This window comes from Ailuropoda melanoleuca, chromosome 19 (assembly GCF_002007445.2).
Source record: "Ailuropoda melanoleuca isolate Jingjing chromosome 19, ASM200744v2, whole genome shotgun sequence".
In the NCBI taxonomy this organism is placed as follows: Eukaryota; Metazoa; Chordata; class Mammalia; order Carnivora; family Ursidae; genus Ailuropoda; species Ailuropoda melanoleuca.
Genome location: NC_048236.1, coordinates 25,553,881 through 25,581,224, shown reverse-complemented (window position 1 = coordinate 25,581,224; position 27,344 = coordinate 25,553,881). Strand labels below are relative to the sequence as shown.

The following is a 27,344-nucleotide window of genomic DNA, read 5'->3' as shown; positions in this document are numbered from 1 at the left end:
AAAAAAAAAAAAAAAAAAAAAGAATGAAAATACACACACACACACACAAATGAAAATCCACTAAATGGGAGAAAATATTTGTAAACCAGAATCGTTTATCTTGCATTTTTATACAAAAAGGTATTTTCTTTCAAAATTCAAAGAAATGTGAATAAAGTTTAAAAATAATTCTCTAGTTGTATAAAAGCCTCTTTTTATTTTTTTAAAGATTTGACAGAGAGACAGCAAGAGAGGGAACACAAGCAGGGGGAGTGTGAGAGGGAGGAGCAAGCTTCCTGCCAAGCAGGGAGCCCGATGTGGGGCTTGATCCCAGGACCCTGGGATCATGACCTGAGCTGAAGGCAGACGCTTAACCAACTGAGCCACCCAGGTGCCCCTAAAANCAGGTGCCCCTAAAAGCCCCTTTTTAAAATGAATTCCTTTTTGATCTTTGTTCAAAATAAAGCCTGCTTGGAGAAGCATTATATTTAAAATTATAATCTCATTAATTTAAAATTTTAAAGTTCTTAATCCTTTGTTATAAGCTTGTTTTTTCATAGAAGTTTAGCTCACTTTTCTTTTTTTCCTAGTTTTTTCCAATTCTGTTGTTCCTATTTCTTTTTTTTTAAGATTTTATTTATTTATTTTTGCAAAAGAGAGAGAGAGCACAAGTGGCAGGGGGTGGGGACAGAGGCAGAGGGAGAAGCAGACTCCCCACTGAACAGGGAGCCCGACGTGGGACTCTATCCCAGGACACTGGGATCATGACCTGAGCCAAAGGCAGATGCTTAAACAACTGAGCCACCCAGGTGCCCAATTTTGAAGATTTACAGTAGTTTGGAGAAGGTAGTTTCAGGTTGTTAGGAGAGTTTTTAACATTTGAACCTTAAGTGGGAAAATTCAGTACCTCTGATGAATTATCAGTCTTATCCCACCAGAGAACAAGACCAAGATCAGAAAATTCGCTTCTCTGTTTGCTTCAGTTTATTCACGTGTAGGATTCTGCCACAAATAATGATAGCTGTGATCCCGCTCTGCAGAAATCTAAATAGAATAAAATTTAAAGAGGAAATAGCTCAGCTCAGTGTGAGAAAGAAACAAAAATCTTAGCTACGGCGGTAGAACTGGAAGCATACAGCATCTGAATGTAAATGACCACAAACTATGATGAAAAAAACTGAATGTTTTCTTAAGCACACTTAAATTTAAAATATCAACAGGTTTTATTGTTTTGTACCATTTATGATGCTTAAATGGAATTATTACCAGATTTAAATACCGCTGATAAAATATCTTTCTACCTTTTTTGTAAAACACTACCCTAGTTGTAAAATTCTAGAAGGGGTACCCATCTTTCTCAGACTATAAAAACATTTGTTCTTATCAAAATTAGGTCATTTAGTTTTGGCACCCCAGGTTTATGCTGGGGAAAAGCGAATAGAAGAAAGAAATGTCTTCTTTTTTTTTTCCACGTATGTGTTCTTCATTTTACAGAATTTGTGATTTCCTAAAAAGCTGACCATCGAATCATTTCCTACAAAGCAAATAGCACATTTCCGTGATAAATTGTTTCATATCTCGTGGTGCTTTTATTTTTTTAGGTGGCAACTTAAAGGAAAAGAAGAGGGAAAAATAGAGGTCTGTCAACTCACTACCTGTGTCCTCTGCTCATAGCATGTGGTAGTGCAGTGGACACTTGACCTAGATGGTGTGCATTCTAGAATAATTCATTAAGCTATACATTTGACTTATGTGGTTTTCTGTATCTGCATGTTATTTTATAATAAAAATATTTGTATAAACACAAATATAAGTATTTGTAATTATATATACTATATGACAATTTTATGTAAATATAAATATATTTTTAATATTTTCTCTTTATATTTGTATAAATATCTTTATATAAAATATAAATTATTATATCATTTTAAAATTTAAATATAAATTGTAAAATATAAATAAAAGCATAATTGCTTATATATAAATAGAAATATTTACAGTAATTGTAATAAACTATATGAAAATTTTATATATGATAATTTAAATATAAATATATAATACATATATAATATATAAGTATTATGTAAGTGTATATATAAATAAATAAGTGAAAATTGACCCAAAACTAGTCAATAGGGAGAATCTGTAGCTAATAAATTTGTCTTCTCTTACTGAAACTACACCCCAAGTTCTAAAATAACATGCAGGATTACCTTGAGCAGACTGGACTGTGTAAATACCAACAGAATATTGCTATGAATTTCCTTTTTGAATGGTGGTGGATGTGTGTATATGTATGTTGTTTTGGTTCTTCCTCCCCCTGCTCCATAATTAATTCTATATCTTCTTATTCCTTCCAGAATGGGCTTCTATCTGCACTGCCTTATTTTGGCTGTTGGTTATGTATGATCCTGTCTGGCCAAGCTGCTGACAATTTAAGGGCAAAATGGAATTTTTCAACAATATGTGTCCGAAGAGTTTTTAGCCTTATAGGTAAGTGAAGTGAATCAGGGTTTGTTTTGATTTACAATGATTTACTGAGCTTATAGTGCAAGGAAAAATAAAAATGATATTAGACATTTATTTTGTTCACATATTAAAACACTATGTTTTAATGCATGTAGTGCATTTCTGCGCAAGATGGCTGATTCTTTCTGAGCCGTGCACTTTGAGGGTTCATATTGATCAGATCCTATTATCTCCACCATAGTCTTATAACTATAAAAATTGGCTTGCTTTGCTGAATATCATTTCCAGAATTTTATAAATCATTGTTTCCAATTCTAAGTTTGCAGTGAAAATAATTTTTTAAGCCTCCATCCCTTTTCTAAATGGATACATTTTCAACTTCAATCCAAAAACATTTACTGACATCATTACATTAAATGAGGAGCTATAAATCAGAAGGAGCCTTCAATAATCATATGTTTCAGACTGCTTTCATAAAGGTAAATTTTGAAACTCTCTAGGACAATTGCTTCCCCCCCCCTTTTTTTTTAAAGCTCTTGAGTAAGTGGAGACCCTGGAAGTCTCTGGTGGCTATACTTCAGAAATTACATTGTAAAAGGACCCTAGTCAAGATAATTCTACAAACACCTTCTGAATAGCTACTGCTGGAAGGTGCTGTCCTGTTCTATTCCTTGCTTATTTCAACTCTCAAGAAATTTTTCCACACCTGCAAATGAACTAGATCCCATTTGATTCAACCCAATTTTCTCTTTTTTGGCTTCCTATTCACCAGCTCTGTCCAATATGGTAGCCACTATCCACATATGGCTATTTACATGTAATTGAAATTTAAAAATAAGTTCTTCAGCTGCAGTATATACAAACACAACATTTCCGTCATCACAGAGAGGTATTGGATAGCACTGCTGTAGAACAGAGGAAAAACGGCAACCCACTCTAAGTCCCTTCCTGTTGCTTGTATTTTGTGCTTAACTGCCTATAATAAAATACCTATATTGCTATCAATTGCTAAAACCCAAATGGAGTGTTTTTCCAATTTTCTTCAACGGTTTATTTAGTTTATCTTCTTTGGTTATATGAATTTTAAATCTCATTCTGTATCAACTATCACTTCCCTCCAGAACTGTATTTTTCAGTCATTCTCTTCTGGTCTTTGTAGAACTTTAGCTGAGTCTTGGTCACAAGAAGATTTAATAATATTGTGTAATGATATTTTCCTTTTACTTTTACATTAGTTGCATCATGTCTGTGCGTTTTCCAGCAGTTTTTGTTTTGTCATGAAAACTGTAATTTAAATTGAGTCTTCTATGCAGTACAGCGTTTCTACAGTAGGTGGCAGTAATATCAAATCTCAGAGTTACACTATATTAAGGCAGCCCAAGCAAATACTAATACTGGGGCTTCTTTTCCTGTTCATAACTTTTTAACTCCAGGAATGATTGGACCTGCGGTATTCCTGGTAGCCGCTGGATTTATAGGTTGTGATTATTCATTGGCTGTTGCATTCTTAACCATATCGACAACACTGGGAGGCTTTTGCTCTTCTGGATTTAGCATCAACCATCTGGATATCGCTCCTTCGTGAGTACTAATATAAAGATTGGCTATGATTGACTTTACATTCATTTTTTTTTATTGTGGTAAAATATATATATAACATGAAATATACCATTTTAACCATTTTTAAGTGTACAGTTCTGTGGCATTAACTACATTCAGGTGTGAAGATGAACGCAACCATCACCACCACCCACCTCCAGAACTTTCCCATCCTCCCAAGCTGAAGCTATTCCCGTTAAATACGAACTCCCCGTTCCTAACTTCCCCACAGCACCTGGCAACCTTCATTCTACTTTCTTTCTCTAGAAATTTGACTACTCTAGGAATGACTTTAAATTCTTAAACAGGGGCACCCGGGTGGTACAGTCGGTTGTGCGTCCCCTTGGTTTCAGCTCAGGTTGTCCCGCACAGAGTTGGCTTAAGTCTCTTTCCTTCTCCCTCTACTCCCCTGACTCTCATTCTCTCTCAAATAAATAAAAAGATCTTTAAAAAAATAAAAATAAATTTTTAAACAAGATTTCAGTTTACATGATAATTAACACATGAAATTATTTTTAAATTTAAACTTTTAACTGTCACCACCTCTGTACACAGTTTCCCATAAAAACATCACACATAACACATGATAACTTGTGTCTGTCCACCCAGCTAGAATAGGAACTCTGAAGGAAGATGCTGTCTTACCATCCTCAAGTCTCACCATGGTGCTTGGCGCATAGTGGGCATTTAGTTGGATGGATGAATGCCCAAGACCAGACCAAGTTATTTGTCCAATATGTTTGTCTAGCACTTGGTAGCTTGCAAATCACTTTCACAAACATTACCTCATTTTATCCTTAAAGCATTCCTAATGAGATAGATATTCTTCACCCATTTTATAACTAAAGAGATTCAGATTCAGAGAAGTTAAGTGATTTGTCTTATGCCACACAGTTAATAAATGTTAAAGCCCAAACTTGAACCTAAAATTCTTACCTTTAAGCCCAGAATTCTTTTTACAGCTTCCTCTCTGGATATATTCTTTGGGCCACATACTTCTAGAATTCTTTTGGGCCAGTTGACAAGTTAGAGGAGGGGACTGTGTAAATATTTTAACCCAGAAGATTTGGTGCACTCAATTTTTAATGGATATGTATTTTTGGAGAAAACAGTGGTCCTGTACCATGTTTCCCCTATCCCAAATTCTTCACACCTGGACTACCACAGAATTTTCTGATTCCTATTAATCCTCAGTCTCCCATCCCTTCAATAAGTACCTTAAGTAAGAAGTCCGAGAAGGTTCCACAGCTCAGACTATAAGTGTGCCCTGTTCTCTGCTGAGCCCTGTCTGCCACTTTGCGGTGCCTTCTACTAAAGGTTCATTATCAGCCCCTGTGGCAGTGCTGTTTCCTCCCCACCCCTCTGCACCCTTCCCAGTTCACACCTCCGTTCTTCATTAGGCCTTTCCAGACCATTAATGCCTACTTTTTTCTCTTCCTCTTCTCAGTGCATTCCAGTTATAATTTTATACTAGATGCAATTATATTCACTGCCTTACCGTGATTTGTAGTGATTTTAAGTGCGACTCTTAATCTTTCTTATCTCCCCAATTTGAATGTAAACTCATCAGACTGAGACATGCTCTATATCCATATCACAGCTTCTGCACAAGAAGAGGCACACCCGGTCCATCCTTACTGGGTGGTTGATTTATGTAACCACACCAAGGAAGTAGGAGCTTCAGGGCTACATATACCCTCAATGGGGAGGAACCAAGAAATAAAACCAGCAACACTTAGGCACTGGACCAAGAAACCATTTGATATCAAAGCTAGCCTAAGCAAAAGCTGGGACTATAGGCACTGAGAGCACCGGGGCCAAGTCCATCTTATTGACCCCAGGCATACCAGAACCTGGCCCTGTGCTGGGTCATGGTCAGTGCTCCATCAATGACAAAAATGGAAGAATGAAAATAGCCTTTCACATTTGGTACCATGTTAAAACTCTTTCTAAAAAAATATTTGGGTATTGATTTTATTGTATGTCAACACTTTCCTTTAAAGCTCTCTCTTTATTGTGATATAATAAAATCAATTTTCATATTCACTATTAAATTTAAATACAGAATTCTCAGCCAGCATGGAAAATCCTCCACATTGTGGTCCCAATTTATCTTTATAACTTTATTCCTCCCTCCCCAGCCTCATCTAATTTGTTTTCTTTGCCCCAGGTGAACTAAACTACTCTTTATTTTCAAAAAATATCCCCCAGGACACACACACACACACACACACACACACACACACGCACGCATCCTTTTCCACCTTTGGCCCTATGCTCATGCTAGTCTATATACCTGGAAACCCCACACTATTTGTATTCTTCTCATGTCTTGTAGTGATTAGATTCAGATAATGTATCCCTGACTAGATGCACTGGCCTGTGACCTCAGGGAATCACAGCCAGCAGCCCCTAGTAATATTAATTTTGATCACCCAGTCAAGATGTTGTAGTTTCTCCAGTAACTACTTACTTTTTCCCCATTCAACTAATAAAGCACCTCTGGAAAATGCTTTGAGATCATACATCCTTCTCCTCATCGAACTCCCCTCACCACCACCACTTAGATTTAGTATCTACTATTGACCCGTGCCAAACCAGTGTTTACCATAGTAGCTTCAAAACAGTGGTATTTCTGCCCTGTCTTTCCCTCCACATTTATCAGTTGGCATTCTGTTGTAAGGAAGATCTTCCCTCCTCTGCCACTTTTTTTATCTATCATCGGTGTGGACTCAGAGATTCCTAATTTATTTAATGAGTTATAATCCATTATTGTCGCTATCTGTGTTTATGCCCGCCATTATCTCAGATTTAGCCGTAGGTGCCCCTTCAAGCCGGCTCCTGTAGCCTATTGACAATCCCCCCACCCCTCAGTGCCCCCCACCCTGCTTCTTTTTTGACCACTTCTTTATTTATGAAACAACTAGATGTTCCAGATTCATCTTTTATCTTCCCTGCCTTGAAATATCTTGGAATTAGCGATTTCTCCAAGGAACACTGGTTCCTTTAAGTGAAGAGTGGTGTTTAGAAACCAAGGCCCTGGCAAGAGATCATATGCTTTCATTACTAAGTTACGTTGCCTGTCCTAAACAGATGTAGTTACTACTTAGAAATCACTTAAAGCATTGTCTGTTGTCAAAGTTTTATTTACAAATAGAAACCCAAGTCTGCAATTTTATCAAATTATTTGTTTTACATCTTTTGTATGCAGAATATCACATACTAGGCCTTGTTTTAACCTTTTTTTAACTTTCTTATCTTTGGGATGTTGAAGTGATCCTTCAATCCTTCATAGAATTTTAAAGGTACCAGCACAGACTTGTAAATCTTTTTAGAGTGAATTGTAGGGACACCTTTCTCCACAAAGTAGCAAAAGATGAGGGCTTTAAATGTATATTACTTTTATTACGATGTTATTATTTCCTAATTCTAGTAAATGAAACTCGTTTAGTTATCTCTTCATTTCCATAATCATAACTATTAATTAGGGAAATTGATGGGTTAAAGCTGAGTTCACATATCAGCTACATGTATATGTATTTAAAAAGCTCTAGGGGCGCCTGGGTGGCGCAGTCGTTAAGCGCCTGCCTTCGGCTCAGGGCATGATCCCGGCGGTCTGGGATAGAGCCCCACATCAGGCTCCTCTGCTGTGAGCCTGCTTCTTCCTCTCCCACTCCCCCTGCTTGTGTTTCCTCTCTCGCTGGGTGTCTCTCTCTGTCAAATAAATAATTAAAATCTTTAAAAAAAATAAAAAATAAATACAAAATACAAAATACAAAGCTCTAACAAGTATCTGCAGGGACCACTGTCTGGCTCCATAGAGCATGTGACTGTTGATCTCAGGGTGGTGATTCCAAGCCCCATGTTGGGTATAGAGCTTACTTAAAAAATTTTAAAAATAGGGGTACCTGGCTGGCTCAGTGAGTAGAGCATGCAATTCTTGTTCTTGGGGTCATGAATTCAAGCACCTTGGCATAGAGCTTACATTAAAAAATAAAATTAAAGAAATAAATAAAAATTAAAAGTATCTGCATAATAGTGAATTCCACAGGGTACTATGTAAATTTATATTGACAATAATATTGAGATTGAGGTTGAAAATATATTTGCTGAGATTAGGAATAAAAGGAAATAGTATATCTAAATGAGATTTTAGTCATTAAGATATTTTGTCCTCTCAACTTCTCTACTTTATACCCAAAATAATTTAAATAGACATATTTTAATATTTAGTCATACCTTATGGATATTATGTTAAGTACTTATTTTTATATATGTATTTACTTTCACATAATTCTTTCATGGAATTAACTACATTAACAATACATGACTGAATATTACTTTATCTCACTAATTTATACCTTGCTAACCTAATCATGGACCTGGGATAGAAGGACCTTCAAGACTCAGAATTCTAACAAAAGTTAAACTGCATAAGCCTACAGAGCCTATCATTCTTTAGTGTGGTTTGAATCTGGCAGTTGCTTATTTAACTAACAATGGTAACTACCTGCCTTAAACAGTAATATTTTTGTTGGTAATTAGAAATTTATAGGAACAATAACTGGTTATATACTAACTAAATACCCACCCGTTTTACAGAGAAAATGATACCTTCTTGAGTTAATTATCTTTATAGTATTTCATATAATTAAAATCAATTTAAACTTTCAGAACCAGAAATAGATGTGATTAATTATTAAACCCATTAGCTATAATCTTGGCAGTATTTAAATTCTGAAGTTCAAACATCTTTTGTATAGTTTCACATGATTTTTATCTTTAAACTAGAAGTTTACATTAATTCCACTTTAAAACGTTTTGTGTTTTTAAGGTAATGCTGAATTACGTTTTTAAAAGTATAAGGATCTGATAATCAGAATAGTAAAAATATTACACTGTATGTAAAAAGTCTGTTGTGATAAAAAAAAAAACCTCTGAATATGTCTTATCCTATCTAGCAATGTAATCATGTTTTCACATCCCAAGATTGATCATGCATGAAAGTTTTATTACAATGCCTGTCACATAGAGTGCTCGGTAAACATTTGTTGAAGGAATAAATCTCTGGTTTTCTTACAAGACCAAATATCTAATGTTGAAGTGTCTACAATATACCAGAGTCCTTTGTCAAAAAAAAAAAAAATCAAAACAGAAGGAAGAATTTTGTGAATCTTACAAGCTAGGAAATGCTAACTGAGTATACTTATTGGTGAATTAAGAAGTAAAGAAGTTTAGGGGTACCTGGGTGGCTCCGTCGGTTAGACGTCCGCCTTTGGCTCAGGTCATGATTCCAGGGTCCTGGGATCCCTTTCTAGGGCCCCTGCTCAGTGGGGAGTCTGCTTCTCCCTCTGCCCCTACCCCACTCGTGTTTGCATACACTCTTTCTGAAATAAGTGGGTAAAATCTGAAAGAAAGAAAGAGAGAAAGAAAGGAAGGAAGGAAGGAAGAAAAAGAAAGAAAGAAAGAAAGAAAGAAAGAAAGAAAGAAAGAAAGAAAGAAAAAGAAATTTCTGACACAACACAACAGAAGTAAGAACCCCTTGAAGTTGAAGGAGTAAAGGCATGAGATGTCATTTCTGAGGAACAGAGGATGGAAGAAGCCTAAGCAAACTGTTGCACAGTGACCTGAGGCATGTTTTTGAGATTTCCAAAGTAGGAACAAAGACTGATTACCCAAGAAAGGATTCAAAGAAATAGCAAATAATTAAAGGACTGAAATATGTTCCTTTATGCTACGGATTAGAGAAGGAATCTGGAAGGGATTTCTCTTGAAGTGAGTTAAACAAAATGACATTGTTCTGTTATGTAGTTTATAGAATCATAGAAAGTGGGAACCAGAATGGATTTACAGTAACTCCTCCCGTACTACTCAAAGTGTGGTCCACAGCCCAGGAGCATCAGCATTACGTGGGAGCTTGTGAGAAATATAATCTCAGGCCTCACCCCAGACTTCCTGAACTGGAAATCTGCATGTTAAGGTCCTCAGGTGATTCTTGTGCACCTTCAGGTGTGAGGCCCTGGCCTAGTCAAGTCCTGTCATTCCTACAGCAAACATGTCTGGAGGAACTATACATTGAGCACACTCTACATGACACTACAAAAAATAACACCCAGCTCCTGCATGCAAGGAGATTAGTCTAGTTCAGGAAATAAGCAGTAAAAAACAAAAACAAAAATGAAAACAAAACAAAACAAAATAAAAAAACCTGTAATATATTATGATAATTCATTCTTTTGACAAATATTTATCAAATGCCTGCCCATTACCAGCCATAACAGACACAGCCCTGGCCTGTATAGCTTTTTGTCTAGGGTGGTAGAAATGAAAGGCTCACACAAATAAAAAACTTTCTGAAGAAAAAATGAGAGAATACAACAGAGGGACGCCTGGGTGGCTCAGTCGGTTATGCCTCTGCCGTTGGCTCAGGTCACGATCCCAGGGTCCTGGGATCAAGTCCCACATGGGGCTCTTTGCTCAGCAGAGAGCTTGCTTCTCCCTCTGCCTGCAGCTTCCCCCTGCTTGTACGCATGCATGCTCTCTCTCTCTCTCTTTCTGACAAATAAATAAAACCTTAAAAAAAAAAAAGAATACAATAGAGAGATATAATGTAGATCAAAGAGTAAGTGAAAGTCTCGCTGAAGAAATGACACTTAAGCTAAACGTCTGAGGAATGAGTAAGAAGTTAGCCAGGCAAAAAGGTAATAGTGTTCCTAAGAGAAGAATTTACATGAGTAGAAAAAGAAATCAGTGTGTGTCTTAGTCTACTTGGGCTGCCATAACAAAATAACGTAGACTGGGTGGCTTAAATAACAGAAGTTTATTTTCTCACAGTTGAAGTTCAAGATCAAGATGTCAGCATGGTTAGTTCCTTGTCAGAACTCTCTTTCTGGTTTGCAAATGGGCTGCTTTTTTGCTGTGTGCTCAGATGGCCTTTCCTCAGTGTGTCTGCAGGCATGCACACGTGTGCAGAGAGAGAAAGAGCTCCAGTGTCTCACTCTTCGTATAAGGGCACCCATACAATAGATGGGACTTGACAATAGATTAGACCTGAAGAGTAAGGAGAGATCAGGCATGATGATTTCCAGGCATTCTGCATGTGCAGCTGGATAGATGGATGTGCTACTTATTGGAATTGGTATACCTGAAGAAGGAGGAGTCTTGAGGGAAGATAAAAATTTCAGACATGATAATTTTTAAATATTTGTGAAAACATCTAGAAAATAGTAGTTATAGGCAGTTGGATTTATGGATCTGGAACTCAAAAGAGCATTCTGATTGGAAATGAAAATTAAGGAATAATTATCTGCATTTTGAAGTATTGAAAGATAAGAATTGCCTTGGGAGAGAGTGACAAGTGATCCCAGGACTGGATCCCGGCAAACACTTGGCACCCAAAAAGAGGGGCAATAACCAAAAAAGGAAACTAAAAAGGAGCAATAAGAGAGATAGAAGGAGAACCAAGAATGTGTTGTCAAGAAAGCCAAGATTATCCAGTCTTCAATTCAAGAATGGGCTCTGGATAAGAGATTAAGATTTAGGAGTCAACATATGAGTAGTAGATAAAGCCATGGAATTGGATAAAATTATTCAGGAAACAGTGATGAAAACCTTGCGAATTCATCAAGAGAAAGAAGAACCTGATGCAAGGGTAATCGAAAAGAAGCAACAGGAGAAACAGAAGGAAAATAAGTAGACATTGGGATCCCCAAAGGGAGGGCTTGATCAACAATGTCAGACACCACAGAGAAGTCAAGTAAAGCAAGAATGAAGATGTTCCTCTCCAGATGGAGAAATTCATTAAACACCTTGGTGAAGATGCTTCCATAAAACAAGGAGAAGGAAGTTAGGCTGCAGTGACTTAAGGAATGAATGGAAAGATAAGGAAGTGAAGACTGTCAACATAAAGCAGTGATTTTGAAAGTATGATCCTTCACCCGTCTGCATCAAAATCATCAGGAGTGCTTGTTAAAAATAAAGCAGAACAATTGACCACAGGGCTAGGGAAGGAATCTGCTTTTTGTTTCTCCTCCAAGTGGTTTTCATGGACATTAAAATTTGAGAACCACTGCCAATAAACAACTATTTCGAGACCATAAACTATGAAGGGAAGGAGAAAAAGCTAAAGATGGACACATATTGATGGAAGATTGTTTGGGGTGTTTTTTAAGGTGAAAGAGACCCAGATTGTTAACGTAGTGAGAAAAGAAGTCCACTAAACAATGAAAGGGTTAAAGCTGAAAGAAAGAAGCGACAATTACTGGTTGGTAGAAGTGAGTGAGGGAGGAATGAAATTCAGAGCCCAAGTGGAGGGATTAGCTTTCAAAAGAGAAGAAATGAAAGGTAGTAAAGTGGGTTCAGTTACAGAAAAGTTTTGAGGTGAGTGAGATGAGAACTTGAGAAATGTAGTGATTCAAAATATGTCCACACATTCTTCAACACGTCTCCCTTTGGAAAACGGGGCCTGTTCCCCCTTCCCTTGAGTGTGGGCTGGATTTAGTGACCTGTTTCTAATGAATATGGCAAAAGTAGTGATATCTGACTAGGTCGTAAAAGACGTCACAGCAGCTTCCTTGCTCCGTCTCTCTCAGATGACTCAACTACCATGTAGGGAGGACACTTAGGAGCCCTGTGGCAAGGCCCACCTGGGGGAAATTGAGGCCATCGCCAGCAGCCACATGAGTGAGCTTAGAAGTGGATAATGCAGCCCCAGCCAGCATGACTGAGACTTCATGAGAAATTCTGAGCCAGAACCACCGAGCTAAACCACTTCTACATTCCTGACCCACAGAACCTGTGAGATGATAAATATCTGTTGTCCGTAGCTGCAAGGTTTGAAGTAATTTAGAGTGCAGCAGTAGATAACTAATGGAAGATTTCTCTGCAACATGGGACCCAGGTTCCTTACTGAGACTAAGAAAGAAGATAAGTGGAGAAAAAGACTCGAGAATCATGAAAGTTTGAACTAGCTACTGGGGAAAATTGTCACTAAAAACTCATTGAAGGGGTTTTTGGCATTGACAAGGATCAGCTACAACTGGAGATGAATTTTGTACTTTCTCGGTTTTACAGAGCTGTTCTTTTCAGGGGTGTTCGGCAACCCAAGTGTAGGATTGAAAATGTGCTGCAGGATTGATTTAGGCTTGAGATTTTAACAAGCTGAGGGTTGATAAACACTCAAAGGGATATGGGAATTGAGAGTTTGGTCACCAAAGATGTCTAGGCTGTGTTATCTCTCAGATGGTTTTAGTTGAAGTACTAGAAATCCTAATTCAAGCTAGCTAAACAGCATAATCTTTTGATTCACTTTAGTGTAAAATCCAGTGACAACATGCTTCAGGCAAGAGTTGACATCAGCTGTCTGCTAATATTATCAAAGATTCATTTCTTTTCCACTCTGGAGCTTTCATGATATTAGTTTTATCCTAAGACTGGGTGTGCTCGTTAAATCACACAATGAAATGATTGCCAGTAACTACCAGAATTGCATGCTTCTTTACTCACATCAGTCAAGGAAGAAAAGGATCTCTTTCTCTCTCAACCATGGAAGTAAGTCCTGGGCTTCATTTTGATTGAACCAGAGCGAGTCACATATCCACCCCTGAACCAACCCCTATGGCCAAGGGAATACCATTTGACTTTAGGACAGTTAGCACCCACCCTAAAGTTAGAGGTGAAGGAGTCAGCATCCCCCAAACCTCATGGGAATGGATGCTGAGGAGGCCACTGGAATATCCGCTACAACACATGAAGATGTGAACACAAAGAACTCATTTTGAAGATGGAGCAACTGGGGTACAGAAGAGTTTTGTGGCTTCCGAAGTCACCCCTAGTAAATGGCAGACCTGAGACTTGAATCCAGGTCTCAGCAACATGATTCAGGGATCTTTCTGCTACGTCAGGTTGTCTCTTGAAGATCTTAAAAGATGGTCATTATCTAGTAGTTATTTTGAGAACTCAGGGAAAAGAACTCATTGCCAAGAACAGATACATACTCTAGTTGCCTCAGTTTATATGAGTTTATTTTAAAACTAAGTAAATAAATAAGAGAAGTAGAAATGGTAAGGAACATAAAATTGGCTCACTAGCCAGCTAGCCAGAAGAAGGTAGTAAGCCACCCGCTCCCTTTCATGGAGCTGAAATGTAATTCAGGATTCATCAGGTCCCTTCAATCCTTCAGAAGCTCTGGAATCTGGCAAGAGCTTCTGGGAAGGGGAAAAAAAAACAACAAATATACATAGTACTCACCATATAAGATTGTTGCAAAGATTAAATAAAACACATACACTCAAATGTACACTTAGCTCATAATGTAGTAAGTGCATTTGCACATTACGCCGTAAACTATTATTTTCTGGCAAACTTTGAGTCAGGTGCCATGACCAGGGTCACAAATCAATCCAAGTAAAATATTAAAGGGATAATTGGGGAGCTCTTAGAAAAGAAAATACTGATTACTAAGGAGCAACCATTGGATCATTAATAGCCAAATAGCAACAGCCAAACTAGCAAATATGGTCTAATTTCTCGATATTTTTAGCCTCATACATAGAGGGAACACAGTATTTCTGGTACATCAGGATTTCAACTAGATCTCCCGTGATAATCCTTTTGGGTAAGTTGGAAAAAGATGAATTGGATGTACAATTAGGTGGGTGTATAATTACTAAATGGCAGTGTCATAGCATGCTGATTAATGGATCTAGTCATTTAACGAACACTGTGCCAGGCACTGTACCAAATGTTGAAGACACAAACATGAAAGTAATATGGCCCCTGTTTGCATCTGTAGAAGCTTCTGGCAGCTTGGAGGGTGATAAGGTCATGTCCTGAATCATACACTAGATGATGGGCAGACAGGATCCTGGAACTGGGCTTCAAGCATCAGCTGAGTGGTTGAACTTCATATCTTGAAGACTCTGTTGCAGCCCTGACATTTTGTGAGTCATAAGTCAAAAAAAGACATTTATCCGGATACAGTATGAAGCTAAAGAGTTTCATAACATAAATAATGCCAACAAGTAGTTGTAGAAGTTGGGAGAATTGTAAGTACATATATGCACCAGGTTTGTGGTTGTGATCAACGTATGTATGTATGCATGTGAACAACATATGTAACTTTAAACAATATATCTCTGTACAAATGTAAGGTAATCTCATCCAAGTCAAAATTATTTCCCTCCCTTATATTTTGATTCAACCCTTCAGATAAGCTTGCAGTCTTTATTTTCCAAATACAATTTCTTGGTTCAAAGGATACGAGTTGTTTCTAGTTCTCCGTGTCTTGGTTAACTGGGGGAATACGTTTGTTTTAAAAGATTTTATTTGTTTATTTAATTGACAGAGAGAGAGAGGGAGAACACACAAGCAGGGGGAGTGGCAGGCAGAGGGAGAAGCAGTCTTCCCGCTGAGCAGGGAGCCCGATGCGGGACTCGATCCCAGCACCCTGAGATCATGACCTGAGCTGAAGGCAGGTGCTTAACCGACTGAGCCACCCAGGCGCCCCTGGAATACATATTTTTTTACCATGTCGTTGCTTAGTTGCTTTTTCTTTGGTAACAGCTGAGGGCCCATGTACTGGATAACACTCTGATAGTTAGAACAAGAACATCTGAGGACCAGAGACTTGTAACCATTCAGTACTGGAGCTTATGGTGAAAAATTAAGCTTGAGAAAACTGGTATTTCCTACAGATCGAATTCAGTGATGATTCTGGCAGCGTTATAGATTATAACCTTATAATACTAAGTACTGATTTGGAATCAGACAAATTGGGTAACATTTTATAGTCTTTCTTCATCTGTAGTATGGAGATAGCAATCCCCATCTCATAGAGTGGATTGTACTATTAAAATAGGATATATATAAAATACTTAGAGCCACAACTGACATAAGGTTTTCAATAAACAATCAGTATTATTATTAACATAAAGATGTGTTCGTGGTATTTTCCAAGACTTTTCCTCTCTAGTTTAAAATAGAGATTTTCTGTGGATAATTTCGTTGATCAGATACAAGGGAATTGGAGAGATTCTTAACAATTAATCCCACAGCACTCTAGTACTCCACCAGCACAGAATGCAGACTGAGTCTGTACAACATGTTTTTTTCCCAGCAGTCATCCGTCTTTCATGGCCCTTCCTGGCCAAGTGTAATATAAATACTTGAATGAGTTTCTTGGTGCTGACATTTAGGATTTCACAGTGTTCATCTGCACTTAATATCTGTCACTGAAGAGGCCTGGCACCTTTGCAGTTGGTTCCTCCTGCTGCCAAGGTGTTAATGGTTTAAAAAAAAAAGAGAGAGCGAGAGAGAGAGGTTCTGCCAAGCTTGGTTAATTTAAGATGCACTCCCTAAAGGGCATAAGCCGAAAAGACCTGTGTCGTATGCTTTTGTTATTATATCCGGTACAAATGAGTTTGGAACATAAAAATTTGTGGTGTTTGTAAATCATTGACGTAGGTTCGGTAGGATGCTTTATTAAGGCACAGTATTGGTCAACTCGGGCTGCCGTTCTCAATGCCAAAGACTAGGTAGCTTTAAAAAAATAGAAGGTTATTTTCGCACAGTTCTGGAAACTGGAAGTCAGAGATCAGGGTGCCAGCACGGTCAGGTTCTGGTGAGAGCTCTTTTCCTTGCTTGCAGACGGCCCCCTTCTCCCTGTGTCCTCACATAGCCTTTCCTTGGTCAATACTCACAGAGATCAAGCAATTTCTCTCTATTCTTAGAAGGCCACAAGTCCTATTGGGTTAAGACCCTACACTTATTTAACCTTAATTACCTCCTGAAAGTTGTATCTCCAAAAACAGTCACGACAGGGGTTAGGGCTTCAACATATGAATTTTGGGAGGACACAGTTCAGTCCGTATTACGCACGTGTCCATATGCAAAATGGGGAGAGAAATTGCTGATTAGTCATCTGCAGCCAAGATATTGGATCCTAAATACTAATAGAAATAGTAGTATCCCACAATAAGACTGTATGGACCAGTAAGGATTGAGCTTCTTTAATTTGGACCAGAACTGTATTTTATTTTATGATATCACTGATTATTTCATGAAAATTAAAAGTTCTTGGGGTAGCTGCGTGGCCCAGTCAGTTAAGCCTCCGACTCTTGATTCTGGCTCAGGTCATGATCTCAAGGTCCTGAAATCAAGCCCTGCAACAGGCTCTGCACTCAGCATGGAGTCTGCTTGTCCCTCTCCCTCTGCTACTCCACAGCACCCCCCACCCACTTGCACTCCCTCTCTCAGTCTCAAAAAAAAAATGTTCTAACTGGACTTTTTATATACCTAGATGATTTTTATGAAAAATAAATTACAAATGCCATTTACTTAGTTAACCAATTTTTAACTCCATCACCATCTTTAAATTTTCTTGCTAAAAATATCAAAGGTCAGGGGGCACCTGGGTGGTGCAGTCGTTAAGCGTCTGCCTTCGGCTCAGGGCATGATCCCGGGGTTCTGGGATCAAGCCCCACGTCAGGCTCTTCCGCTGGGAGCCTGCTTCTTCCTCTCCCACTCCCCCGCTTGTGTTCCCTCTCTCTCTGGCTGTCTCTCTCTCTGTCAAATAAATAAATAAAATCTTTAAAATAAATAGATAAATAAATAAATACAAATATCAAAGCTCAATCTAATGCACCCTCTGTGATTACAGTCTAGATACTATCAGTGCACAGGAAATACAGGGAACATAAGATTATGCTAAATAATATCTCAGGGATGCAATCTACAAAACACAGAATGTAGGACTGTCTATAGAACAAAATCCCAGTTGCTTCAATTAAAAAGAGAGAGAGCAATAAAAAATGAATAAACTATGGATACACAGAACTTGGGATGATGTTTAGTAACCTCAGTATGTAATCCAAAAGGTTGCATAGTGTGTGGTTCCGTTTCTATGTGATGCCTGATCAGGAATCAGCACCCTTTGGAACCAGTACGCAAGAAAGGTATCTGTGTCTGTGGGACAAAGCTCCAGCAGCCAGTTCAGGGGTCCGTGGACAGGGCCTGGCACAAGGGCGGATCACATGCCACTTCTCTGGTCAGCATGTATTGAATGAGCATATATGTAGTGGCCCTGGAAATAATAAAGGGGAGTAAAACAGGAGTTTGCAGTGGGACTATGGAATCAGAATTAGCAAACTTGAATTATAGAATAATTACCTCTTTTTTTTTATGGTTTGATGTAAACTTTTTTTTTAACATATAATGTGTTATTTGTTTCAGGGGTACAGGTCTGTGATTCATCATCAGTCTTACACAATTCACAGCACCCACCATAGCACATATCCTCCCCATTGTCCATCACAACCCATAGAACTAATTTAAGGTCAGTAAAGTTCTGGGAAGACATAGCTCATTATGAGCCGAACTAGACAAAGAAAGCTCCCTGGAGGGGCGCCTGGGTGGCACAGCGGTTAAGCATCTGCCTTCAGCTCAGGGCGTGATCCCGGCATTGTGGGATCGAGCCCCACATCAGGCTCTTCTTCTATGAGCCTGCTTCTTCCTCTCCCACTCCCCCTGCTTGTGTTCCCTCTCTCACTGGCTGTCTCTATCTCTGTCGAATAAATTAAAAAAAAAAAAAAAGCTTCCTGGAAGAGGTGCTAAGCAAGTGGTCTCGACAGAAAGAGTATGGATTTCAGAGAGTGAGTAGAGTCTGAGTAAAGATAACTAAGAGGAATGAGCATAGCAGATGTGAGCAGTTGAAATGAGAGCTGTCAATCTGAAGTTACGTATCACACAGCCCTAGGTAATAAGACTGGGTAGATGGACCAGGGCCAGGCCATTGCAAATCAGACAAAAGATTACAATCTTCTTAGGGTAAGCATGAAACCATCCTTGTAAGTTTCTGAATAGGGGTGACCTCACAAAATTATGATTATTCAAATTAAAGCTTATACAGTCTGAGAGGCAGTTCAACCGTATGTAAAATGTCCTTAAAAATGTTTATTCCGGTAGATTCTGTTTCTGCTAGTGACATGGTTCTGTTCACTTTCTAGAAATTCATCACACTGTATGCTTATGGTTTGTGCACATTCCCAATGTATGTTATGCCCAAAAATAATGTTTTAGTGTACTTGGTGGATTGTGGGGGAACTCACATGGGACCAGCAGATATGTTACATGTGTACGTCTGTGAACCCATGAGTGATAAGGGAAATAATCTATCACTAACTGGCCAAGGTCTCATAGATGGTCAAGAGTAGAACTAGGAGTCACAGATCTTTAGGTCTCCTGATTAGCAGTTCAACATGACTTCTTTATGGAAAATAAGCATTTAATTCAGCCTTCCTTAATCTATATACATTCCTTATGTATTAGAGAAATCAACAGATCATTAGCACTTTCCAAATACAAGCAGGAATTCTTTCTTTAAAGACTCACATCTGAACATAGCTAAGAATATCCCACTCCTCTAAGCTTTACCCTTAAAATAAATCAGCTTTTCCTGAGCTTATAAAAAATGTATTTTTTGTTATATACACACACACACAATATATACCAACTTGTCTACTTCTGGGAAGTCAGCAAGTACTTAGCTATAAGCATATACATAGTAAGTAGAACAAGTAAGTGGTGAAATTGTTATGTTCAATATTATCTCATTTCTATAATAATATATTAGAAGTATATACATATAAACAAAAATAATTAGGCTGTGTAGCAAAGTGTTCATGTTGATTATCTCTGTATGGAAGGACTATAGGTAATTTTATTTTCTTCTTAATTTTTTTTCATTTTCAACAATGAAATGGATTTTGTAATCAGAAAATAAATTTTTTTTTTCTTGCTAAAGAACCTTAAGACGCATCAAGCTTCCTACCTAATACCGGCATGTACGAAAATCAACCTCCACACTTTTCTAAATCACTATAAAAATGATTTTCATTTCAGCGGCTGCATTCCCCTATATAATGTTAGAATGCTTATTAACTATTGAAATGCAAGTTTTTCACCAGCTGACTATATTCAGTCCAACTTAGTAAGACATTTCATTTAGACATGAAATTTCACAAGAATACGGAGTATGCTGGAAATAGTACAGCTATCTGTTGAGGAAGCTGCTTAAATGTGTACCACAGTATAAACCTCTATGAAAATGTTTCTGCAGGTATGCCGGTATCCTCCTGGGCATCACAAATACATTTGCAACTATTCCAGGAATGGTTGGGCCTGTCATTGCTAAAAGTCTGACCCCTGACGTAAGTAGATAATTTGCTTATAAACTGCAAAGGTCTGCACAGTTCACTCGAGCCTGCACACCTGTGTCAAAATTGAGTATATTTTAATTAAGAGTAAAATTCTGAATGTTTATTCTTATGCAATTCTTTATATAAACAAAAAGCTAAATGCCATAATGGACAGGAAAGTATATTTTCAAAGAACACTCCTTGGTTTTTAGATGAAACAATAGAACTAGTTCAACAAAGATGTTGTAGCTGACACCTCGCCAGTTCTTTAAAGTGGTGACGTGATATTGTACAAGCGAAATGACGTGTCTTTGGTTGGAACAAAGAAAAACTGGCAATGTAAAATTACTCAAGAAGTGGGTCCACAGTGGTGAGGCATCAGGAACTCATGTGGGAGTGAGTAAGGAACAGGGGAAATGATCCCCACTGAGAGGAACAGAAGACTTGCGAAGACACGGTAGGTGTCTTCACGTATTGAAAGACGACCACATGAAAGATAGTGACTTATTCGTGGCAGTTCCACAAAGACAGATGAAAAGAAGTAGTGAGGGCACAATAGGAAAATTCTCTGTTTCAAGATGTCTACTATATGGAATGGGCTGCCTTATGAGTTAGCCCTGAAATAGTCAAACACGGATTCTACGGGCATTTCATGAGTGCTTATTAATATACCAGATACTGAGGATCCAAAGGCAAAATGACAAGCTTCTACACTTGTGAAACTCATCATTTAGAGTTTTTTTTTTCACCAAAATACATGCATCTCAGATAAGCATAACTTAACAACAGAGTGCTATCTTTCTCCATGATTTTCCTTTTTTCCTAAACGAATGACCTCTCACCAGCTTCCTAGTGCCTTTCCTTCTCCTTCCTCATTGCCAATTCCCCTGCTTGTTTTTTCTTATCTGCATGCTGCAGATGTAGCATTCTGGTTTGACTGACATTGCAAAACCCAAAAAATGGTTGTTTAAGTTAATCACATGACCCAGAAATTAGCTAACTGCCTGGTGTTTTTATACCGCTGTATTCTACGCTGAACAATGAGTTTTTGTTGATCTCATAACTGGCAAATCCCATCCATGTCCTGGTTTGTGGGCCATTCAGGAGCTCTGTGTGCCAGGCCTCAAACCTGAAATTTAAAGCCCATCTGAACTCATCCTTACTTGATCTTATATCTCCCACCTAAGATCCTTATATCTCCCTCCTAAGAAATGGGAAGATGATGGGCAGGCATACTTCTTTCCTAATAACATGATTGAAAGACATGCCACATATTTTATTTTGAGTAAACTTTGAGTAAATGGTATTGTAAAAATACACAAATCCTAAGTATGTGGCTGGATGAATTTTCAGAAAGTTAATACGGTCGTGTAACCAGCACTCAGTCAAGAAACAGAACGTTACCTCTCTTCTTGCAAAGCCCCTGTGTACTCCTTGCTGCCACTCCCCTTTACCCTGCTAAGAGGAGCCACTACTCTGACTTTTAACACTATGGATTAGTTTTGTGTAATTTTGAGCTCTTGTATAATGGAATTTTATATAACACAATCATTCAATGCCTACTGTTTTGTCTCTGGCTTCTTCGTAACATTTCATCTGTGAGATGCATCTATGTTGTATTTCATTCTAGTTGCTGTATAGTATTCCATTGAGCAAATACACCACAGTTTCACTGTTAATGGACATTGGGTTGTTTTCAGCACGAGGCTTTTATGAATAATGCTACTGTTGTAACAATCTTGTGACCCCACCTTTTCTATAAAGCAGACTATAAACAAAAATTTTTTTCATGTGCATGTTTTTCTTTCTTCCTGTAGAACACTGTTAGAGAATGGCAAATAGTTTTCTATATCGCTGCTGCTATAAATGTGTTTGGTGCCATTTTCTTCACGCTATTCGCCAAAGGCGAAGTGCAAAACTGGGCTCTCGATGATCGACATGGACACAGAAGCTGAAGGAACCAATAAATAATCCTGGTGTCTATTAATGTATTTTTCTTTATCATGTAACCTAAAAGTGCCTTTGATATCTTAAATGTGTATGCATTCTATGTGTAAGAAAAAATTGGATGAAATTTTTAAGGCTTATAATCATGAAATGTCACAAGTTGCCAGATTAGTAAAATTAGCTGTTTTTAATGATTAATAACGTGTATCCTGGAACTTACACTCGAGGGTCACATATCCGGCTGTAAATCAGGCAATATAAAGTAGGGGAGTTCTATTTATTTTTAAGGAATGAGCTGAAGTGGACCCCTCTATACCTTTGCTTAATTAAACTAGATAATAATTCTCAGGTCTTGGTAAACACCTGTTTTTGACCACTTTCCTCATAGAAATTATTTGTCGGCGGCCATCCCTGACACTTAGGTCTCAAACGGTAGCATTTGCACAGAGCTGCCAGCCCCGGTAGAATTCGGCCTGGCAACCACACGGAGGGAAGCACGCCCGGGCAGCTGCCAAGCATTCCCTCCCTGACTTCAGGGACGGTGCCCGGCATTTATCAGAGGCAGCATCCAAGACCAGGGTCAGCGCCAAGTCTTCAGATGGCGTTCTTCCCCTGGGGCTGTTCACGTGTCAATAAAGCTGCGAGGAGGCCTGGGCAGCAGGATCCATGGTCGTGGTCTCGACGCATCCTCACACTTTTCCCTTCCCGGCACTCTGGACTTCTGATTGGCATGTCACTGGCAACAGAACGGTGTGATGCCCAATGAACTACAAATAAAATCATCCTTGATGAAAACTATAAAATTCCAAGTTCCTGTGTTCTCTGGGCTTCACCAGAGTAAGTAAACAATTTTTTAAACCTCTCACTTTGTTTTCCATTTGTCTACATGTAAGCTTCTTGTTGCAGCTGAAAGTCGAAGTGACTTTTATTTGGGCCACATCACCTACAACCAGTGGTGGAATCATTCCTACTTCCGATTCCTGAAATCAAATTTTCCAGTTTTTCCCTGAACTGTCTTCCAGTGGCTTTGGAGCATGCTCTGGGGGCATTTATGTGATTTAGAACTTGATTTATGTTTTGTTATATTTGTTGAACACTACCTGTAACATTTTAAATAAAACTGATTCATGTAATATGATGTGGATACATTTCTGTAAATTTATTTTTAAATTTGTAAATAGCTTTAAGTTGCTATAGTGATATTTCTTTTATAAATCATCAAAATAAACATTTTTGGATTGGTTTTTGGATCTGACAGTCCTATGGGACTCGCTAGTGTCTCGAGTGGCTATTTGACATCTCTGCCATCCTCATCAAGCCACCAGTCTGCCTCCACGGGCCCCTCCCCGTGTCACCACCAGCCAAGGAGACTTAAGTCTTCTGACGGAGAGAGCATGAGGAATCTCTATTGCCATCAAGCTGTCCTTCCTAGCTCTGCAGAGGGCCCACTCTTCTCCCTGAAGTGTATGCCTACGCCACAGACTCTACCCTCTCCTACCTCCTCTAAGACCTTCACTTAGGATTCCTATGTAATTCGCTTCTTCAGTCTCCACCTCTCTTGTTCTTTTCCTTCGGTCTCAACTCAAGTCTTCTCTAGCCTTAAAAAAAACACAACAAAATACAAAATTCTTCTGGGGACATAAAACCACAGATACATACAGAATATCTCTACCATGATACTCAAGAAAATGGAAACAGTGATTACCTTTGGAGAGAGAAAAATAGGCAACCAGGGGTAGGAAGGAGAATTAATTTTCACCTTACCAAATGTGGCAGTGTAACTATTTGAATTAAAGCATCATTAAAGGGGCGCCTGGGTGGCACAGCGGTTAAGCGTCTGCCTTCGGCTCAGGGCGTGATCCCGGCATTGTGGGATCGAGCCCCACGTCAGGCTCCTCTGCTATGAGCCTGCTTCTTCCTCTCCCACTCCCCCTGCTTGTGTTCCCTCTCTCGCTGGCTGTCTCTATCTCTGTCGAATAAATAAATAAAATCTTTAAAAAAAAAAAAATAAAGCATCATTAAAAACAAAAACAAGAAACGAAACACCTATTGCTCAAGCTACTGTGTAATCACCACCAGGTTTTCAGCTGCCCACTGGACATCCCCAACTGGCTACCTTCTCAGCACTTGGGACTTCTTTAAATCCAACCTCTCTCCCTCACCCCCACCCCCAATAAAGCCCACTGTTCCCCTCACTTTCCTTATTCTTGTTAGGAGCTCCGTTTCCCCAGTCACTTCTGCTTGGGCCTGGACTCGTTTTATTCCCCCTCCTCCAGCCGCCTCCTCCCCACATCCAACACCATGTAGAATTAACCGTCTTTTCCATTCCAGTTTTTCAAGTCTCTGGAATTTATTTTAATCCCTCTCCCATCTTCTAAATACCATCTCTGTGACTTTTGTTTCCACCTGGGATAAAAAAGCTAAAAGGTCTCACTGCCTGGAGTCTGATCTTCCGCCCAACTCCCCACCCATGCTGGGGTGTTGGTCCCAACACACCTTATCTCCCTGATCAGGATACTCCCCCAAGCTGAACCCCCCCCTCCACCCCCCCACCTGACTTCCCTTTGCCTACCCAGTAAACTCCCCAGCAGCCTCCCCTCCTGGCTCCTGGGCCCGCGACTCCACCCTCATTCCCCCACCACACTTTGTCTCAGCCATATCCAGCTACTTAACTCTCCCCCCACCCGCTGTCCCTGCTCCCTCCCCTCTACACCTTTACCAACTTCATTCCTTGGACCTGGAAAGGCACTCTTCATCCCCACCTCCTTCATGACCCTTGACTTCCTCCAATCTCCCTGATCTAGATGTGGTCTCTTCCTCTGATCCACTGAAACATCATATTATTTATCTTCAGTTTTATTTTAAGCTCAAGGACTTAGTCTCCAGGAAGGATCATTCATTCATTCCCATCAACAAAGAGGAAAATGTACACTTTGCTGGGCAATAAAGATACAGATAAGCATTTGACACAGTCCTTTCCTTCCCTGCAGGCCTTCCTGGAGCTCAGTGAGACTCCCTGGACCCCTTTCTTCTCCATGGCCTTTTCTGCATAACATGTATGAATTCATCTGTGGCTAATCTCCCTATTAGATTCAATGAAAGCATCTTGAGGGCAAGGTACATTTGATTCATTTCAGCATGGTCTCCCTCAACAATGCGTGCTTGGTCTCAATATTTCACTTGTTTAATAAATATTGAGTAAATCACCCTTTGGTTAAATGGACTATATACTGAATTTTTCATCTCCTGTATTGTTCTTTTCTCAAAAAAAAAAAGTTAAATTGCCAACACCAACACTTTTTTTTTTTTAAGATTTTATTTATTTATTTGACAGAGACAGCCAGAGAGAGAGGGAACACAAGCAGGGGGAGTGGGAGAGGAAGAAGCAGGCTCATAGCAGAGGAGCCTGATGTGGGGCTTGATCCTATAACGCCAGGATCACGCCCTGAGCCAAAGGCAGACGCTTAACGACTGTGCCACCCAGGCGCCCCAACACCAACACTTTTTAATGAAGAAATGATATGCTAGCCTCAAAATGAGTTTAAGTAGCAGTCATTGGTAAATGGTTTTGAAAGTATTTGAGAATAGCTTAGTTCTAGATAAGCAAAATACTTCTCTCAGTTAATGCAACAAATACTTATTGAGCATTCATTACGAGCCAGACTTTGTTCTTTGCACCCGGGATACAAGAAGAAAAGCAAATCCTTCTCTCATCGAACTCCCGCTCTAATTTACCCAACATTTTCCTTCATAGGTTCCAGCCTTTGGAAACCTTCCATGCAAAAACATCATTATCCACCCAACAATCAGATACAGTGGGGGTAAGTGCGCCAGCCAACCTTGAGAATCAGAGTTAGGAAAGACACGGAGACAGAGACTGAAGTCAGCAGGTCTGTAGTAACCATCGTCATGTCCCTCGTGCTTTCAGCCTGTGTTTCATCTTCGAAAAATCAGAAATAAGAGAGGTTTGAATTTGACCCTGGTGCAAAGTAAAGAATCTCCTCTCTAATGGCAGTTTATTGCTGTCCTAAATAAAATCCCCTGAACAGGAAGATATGGATAGGAGTATTGAGAAGGCAGGAAGAGTGCCAGAGGAAGTGGCCTGGTTCCGCTCTGGAAAAGCACCGGTTACCGCCTCAGATGAATAGACCTGAGGTAAATGTCTCATTTCAGTGAAAGAATACATTATCTCCCTCATAGAAATGTAAATGAAGATGCCTCACAAAGCCTTTTCAGATGCCTCTGCCTTTTAGAGCAACCACGAGCAGAAAAGCCAAATGTAAAAGTTTGTGCTCTCAGAGAGTAATATAGAAAGCACTTTCTAGAAGTTCCTGCTATAGAAAGCTGTGAGGACGCCCAATATTGAAAACAAATGACATGTCACAAATTCTCTGCCACCCTTTTTCATCTGCTCTGATGAGGAAAAACACTAGAAATTTTCCAAGCGCCTGTTTACTTTCACTTTATCTTGATGTCGGAGGAGGAGGAAACTTCGAAGTTCCACGTCACCGGCAGTCCTGTGCTGGTAAAGTGAGAAGCCATTATTGCACAACTGAGCTGAAAAGTATTTCAACGACCTGTTTCCCCTCACAGGCCTTCAAGCCAGGAGAGGCCGCGCTTCAGGCAGGGGGAGCCCTACCCTCTCAAATATCCCATTAAATCTTTTCCTTAAGTGCTCTTTTTGGCAGAAGCAACTGAAATGAGCCGGCATTTCAAAACAGTCGCGGCCTCCCGGCATCAAGTGTGCATACTGACCCCTGTCTTCCTGTACAGCACCACCAATAGCCCCGGTTTTAAGTGTGTCAGCGACTTCACACTCGCTCCACAGTCTGAAACTCGAGCTGCCTCAGGACTTGGGCTCAGATTGAAGGTGATCTGGGTGGGATACGCCGTCTGGTCTTCTTCATGCTCGAGAACTGCTCTGCATGAAGTAACGGGATGCCGTGGCAGGAAATGCAAGTGTGCAGGTTGGATAAATAATTACCTACACAGTGTCTGTTATAATGCAGGGTTTTTTTAACACCGAGAAGCTACTTCAGATGTCTGCGATGCTTTGAATCGTTCTATCATCCGCGGCAGGAAGCTGATCCGGGGCATTCACGGGATTCTCTTTGCCATCATCACCAGCTACAGAGCAGCGCAGAGAGACAGAGA

General features: G+C 39.3%; 1 protein-coding gene across 1 annotated transcript in view; it reads left to right on the top strand.

The window, feature by feature from the left end:
* The window catches only part of SLC17A5 (solute carrier family 17 member 5), a 45,314-nt gene extending 21,986 nt beyond the window's left edge, over positions 1-23,328 (top strand). Inside the window, exons 9-12 of the mRNA XM_034648049.1 lie at positions 2,343-2,475; positions 3,885-4,032; positions 20,165-20,255; positions 22,061-23,328. Coding sequence (XP_034503940.1) covers positions 2,343-2,475; positions 3,885-4,032; positions 20,165-20,255; positions 22,061-22,198 — 510 coding nt within the window. The 3' untranslated portion in view covers positions 22,199-23,328. The remainder of the gene's footprint in view (positions 1-2,342; positions 2,476-3,884; positions 4,033-20,164; positions 20,256-22,060) is intronic.
* Positions 23,329-27,344: the final 4,016 nt, after the last annotated feature.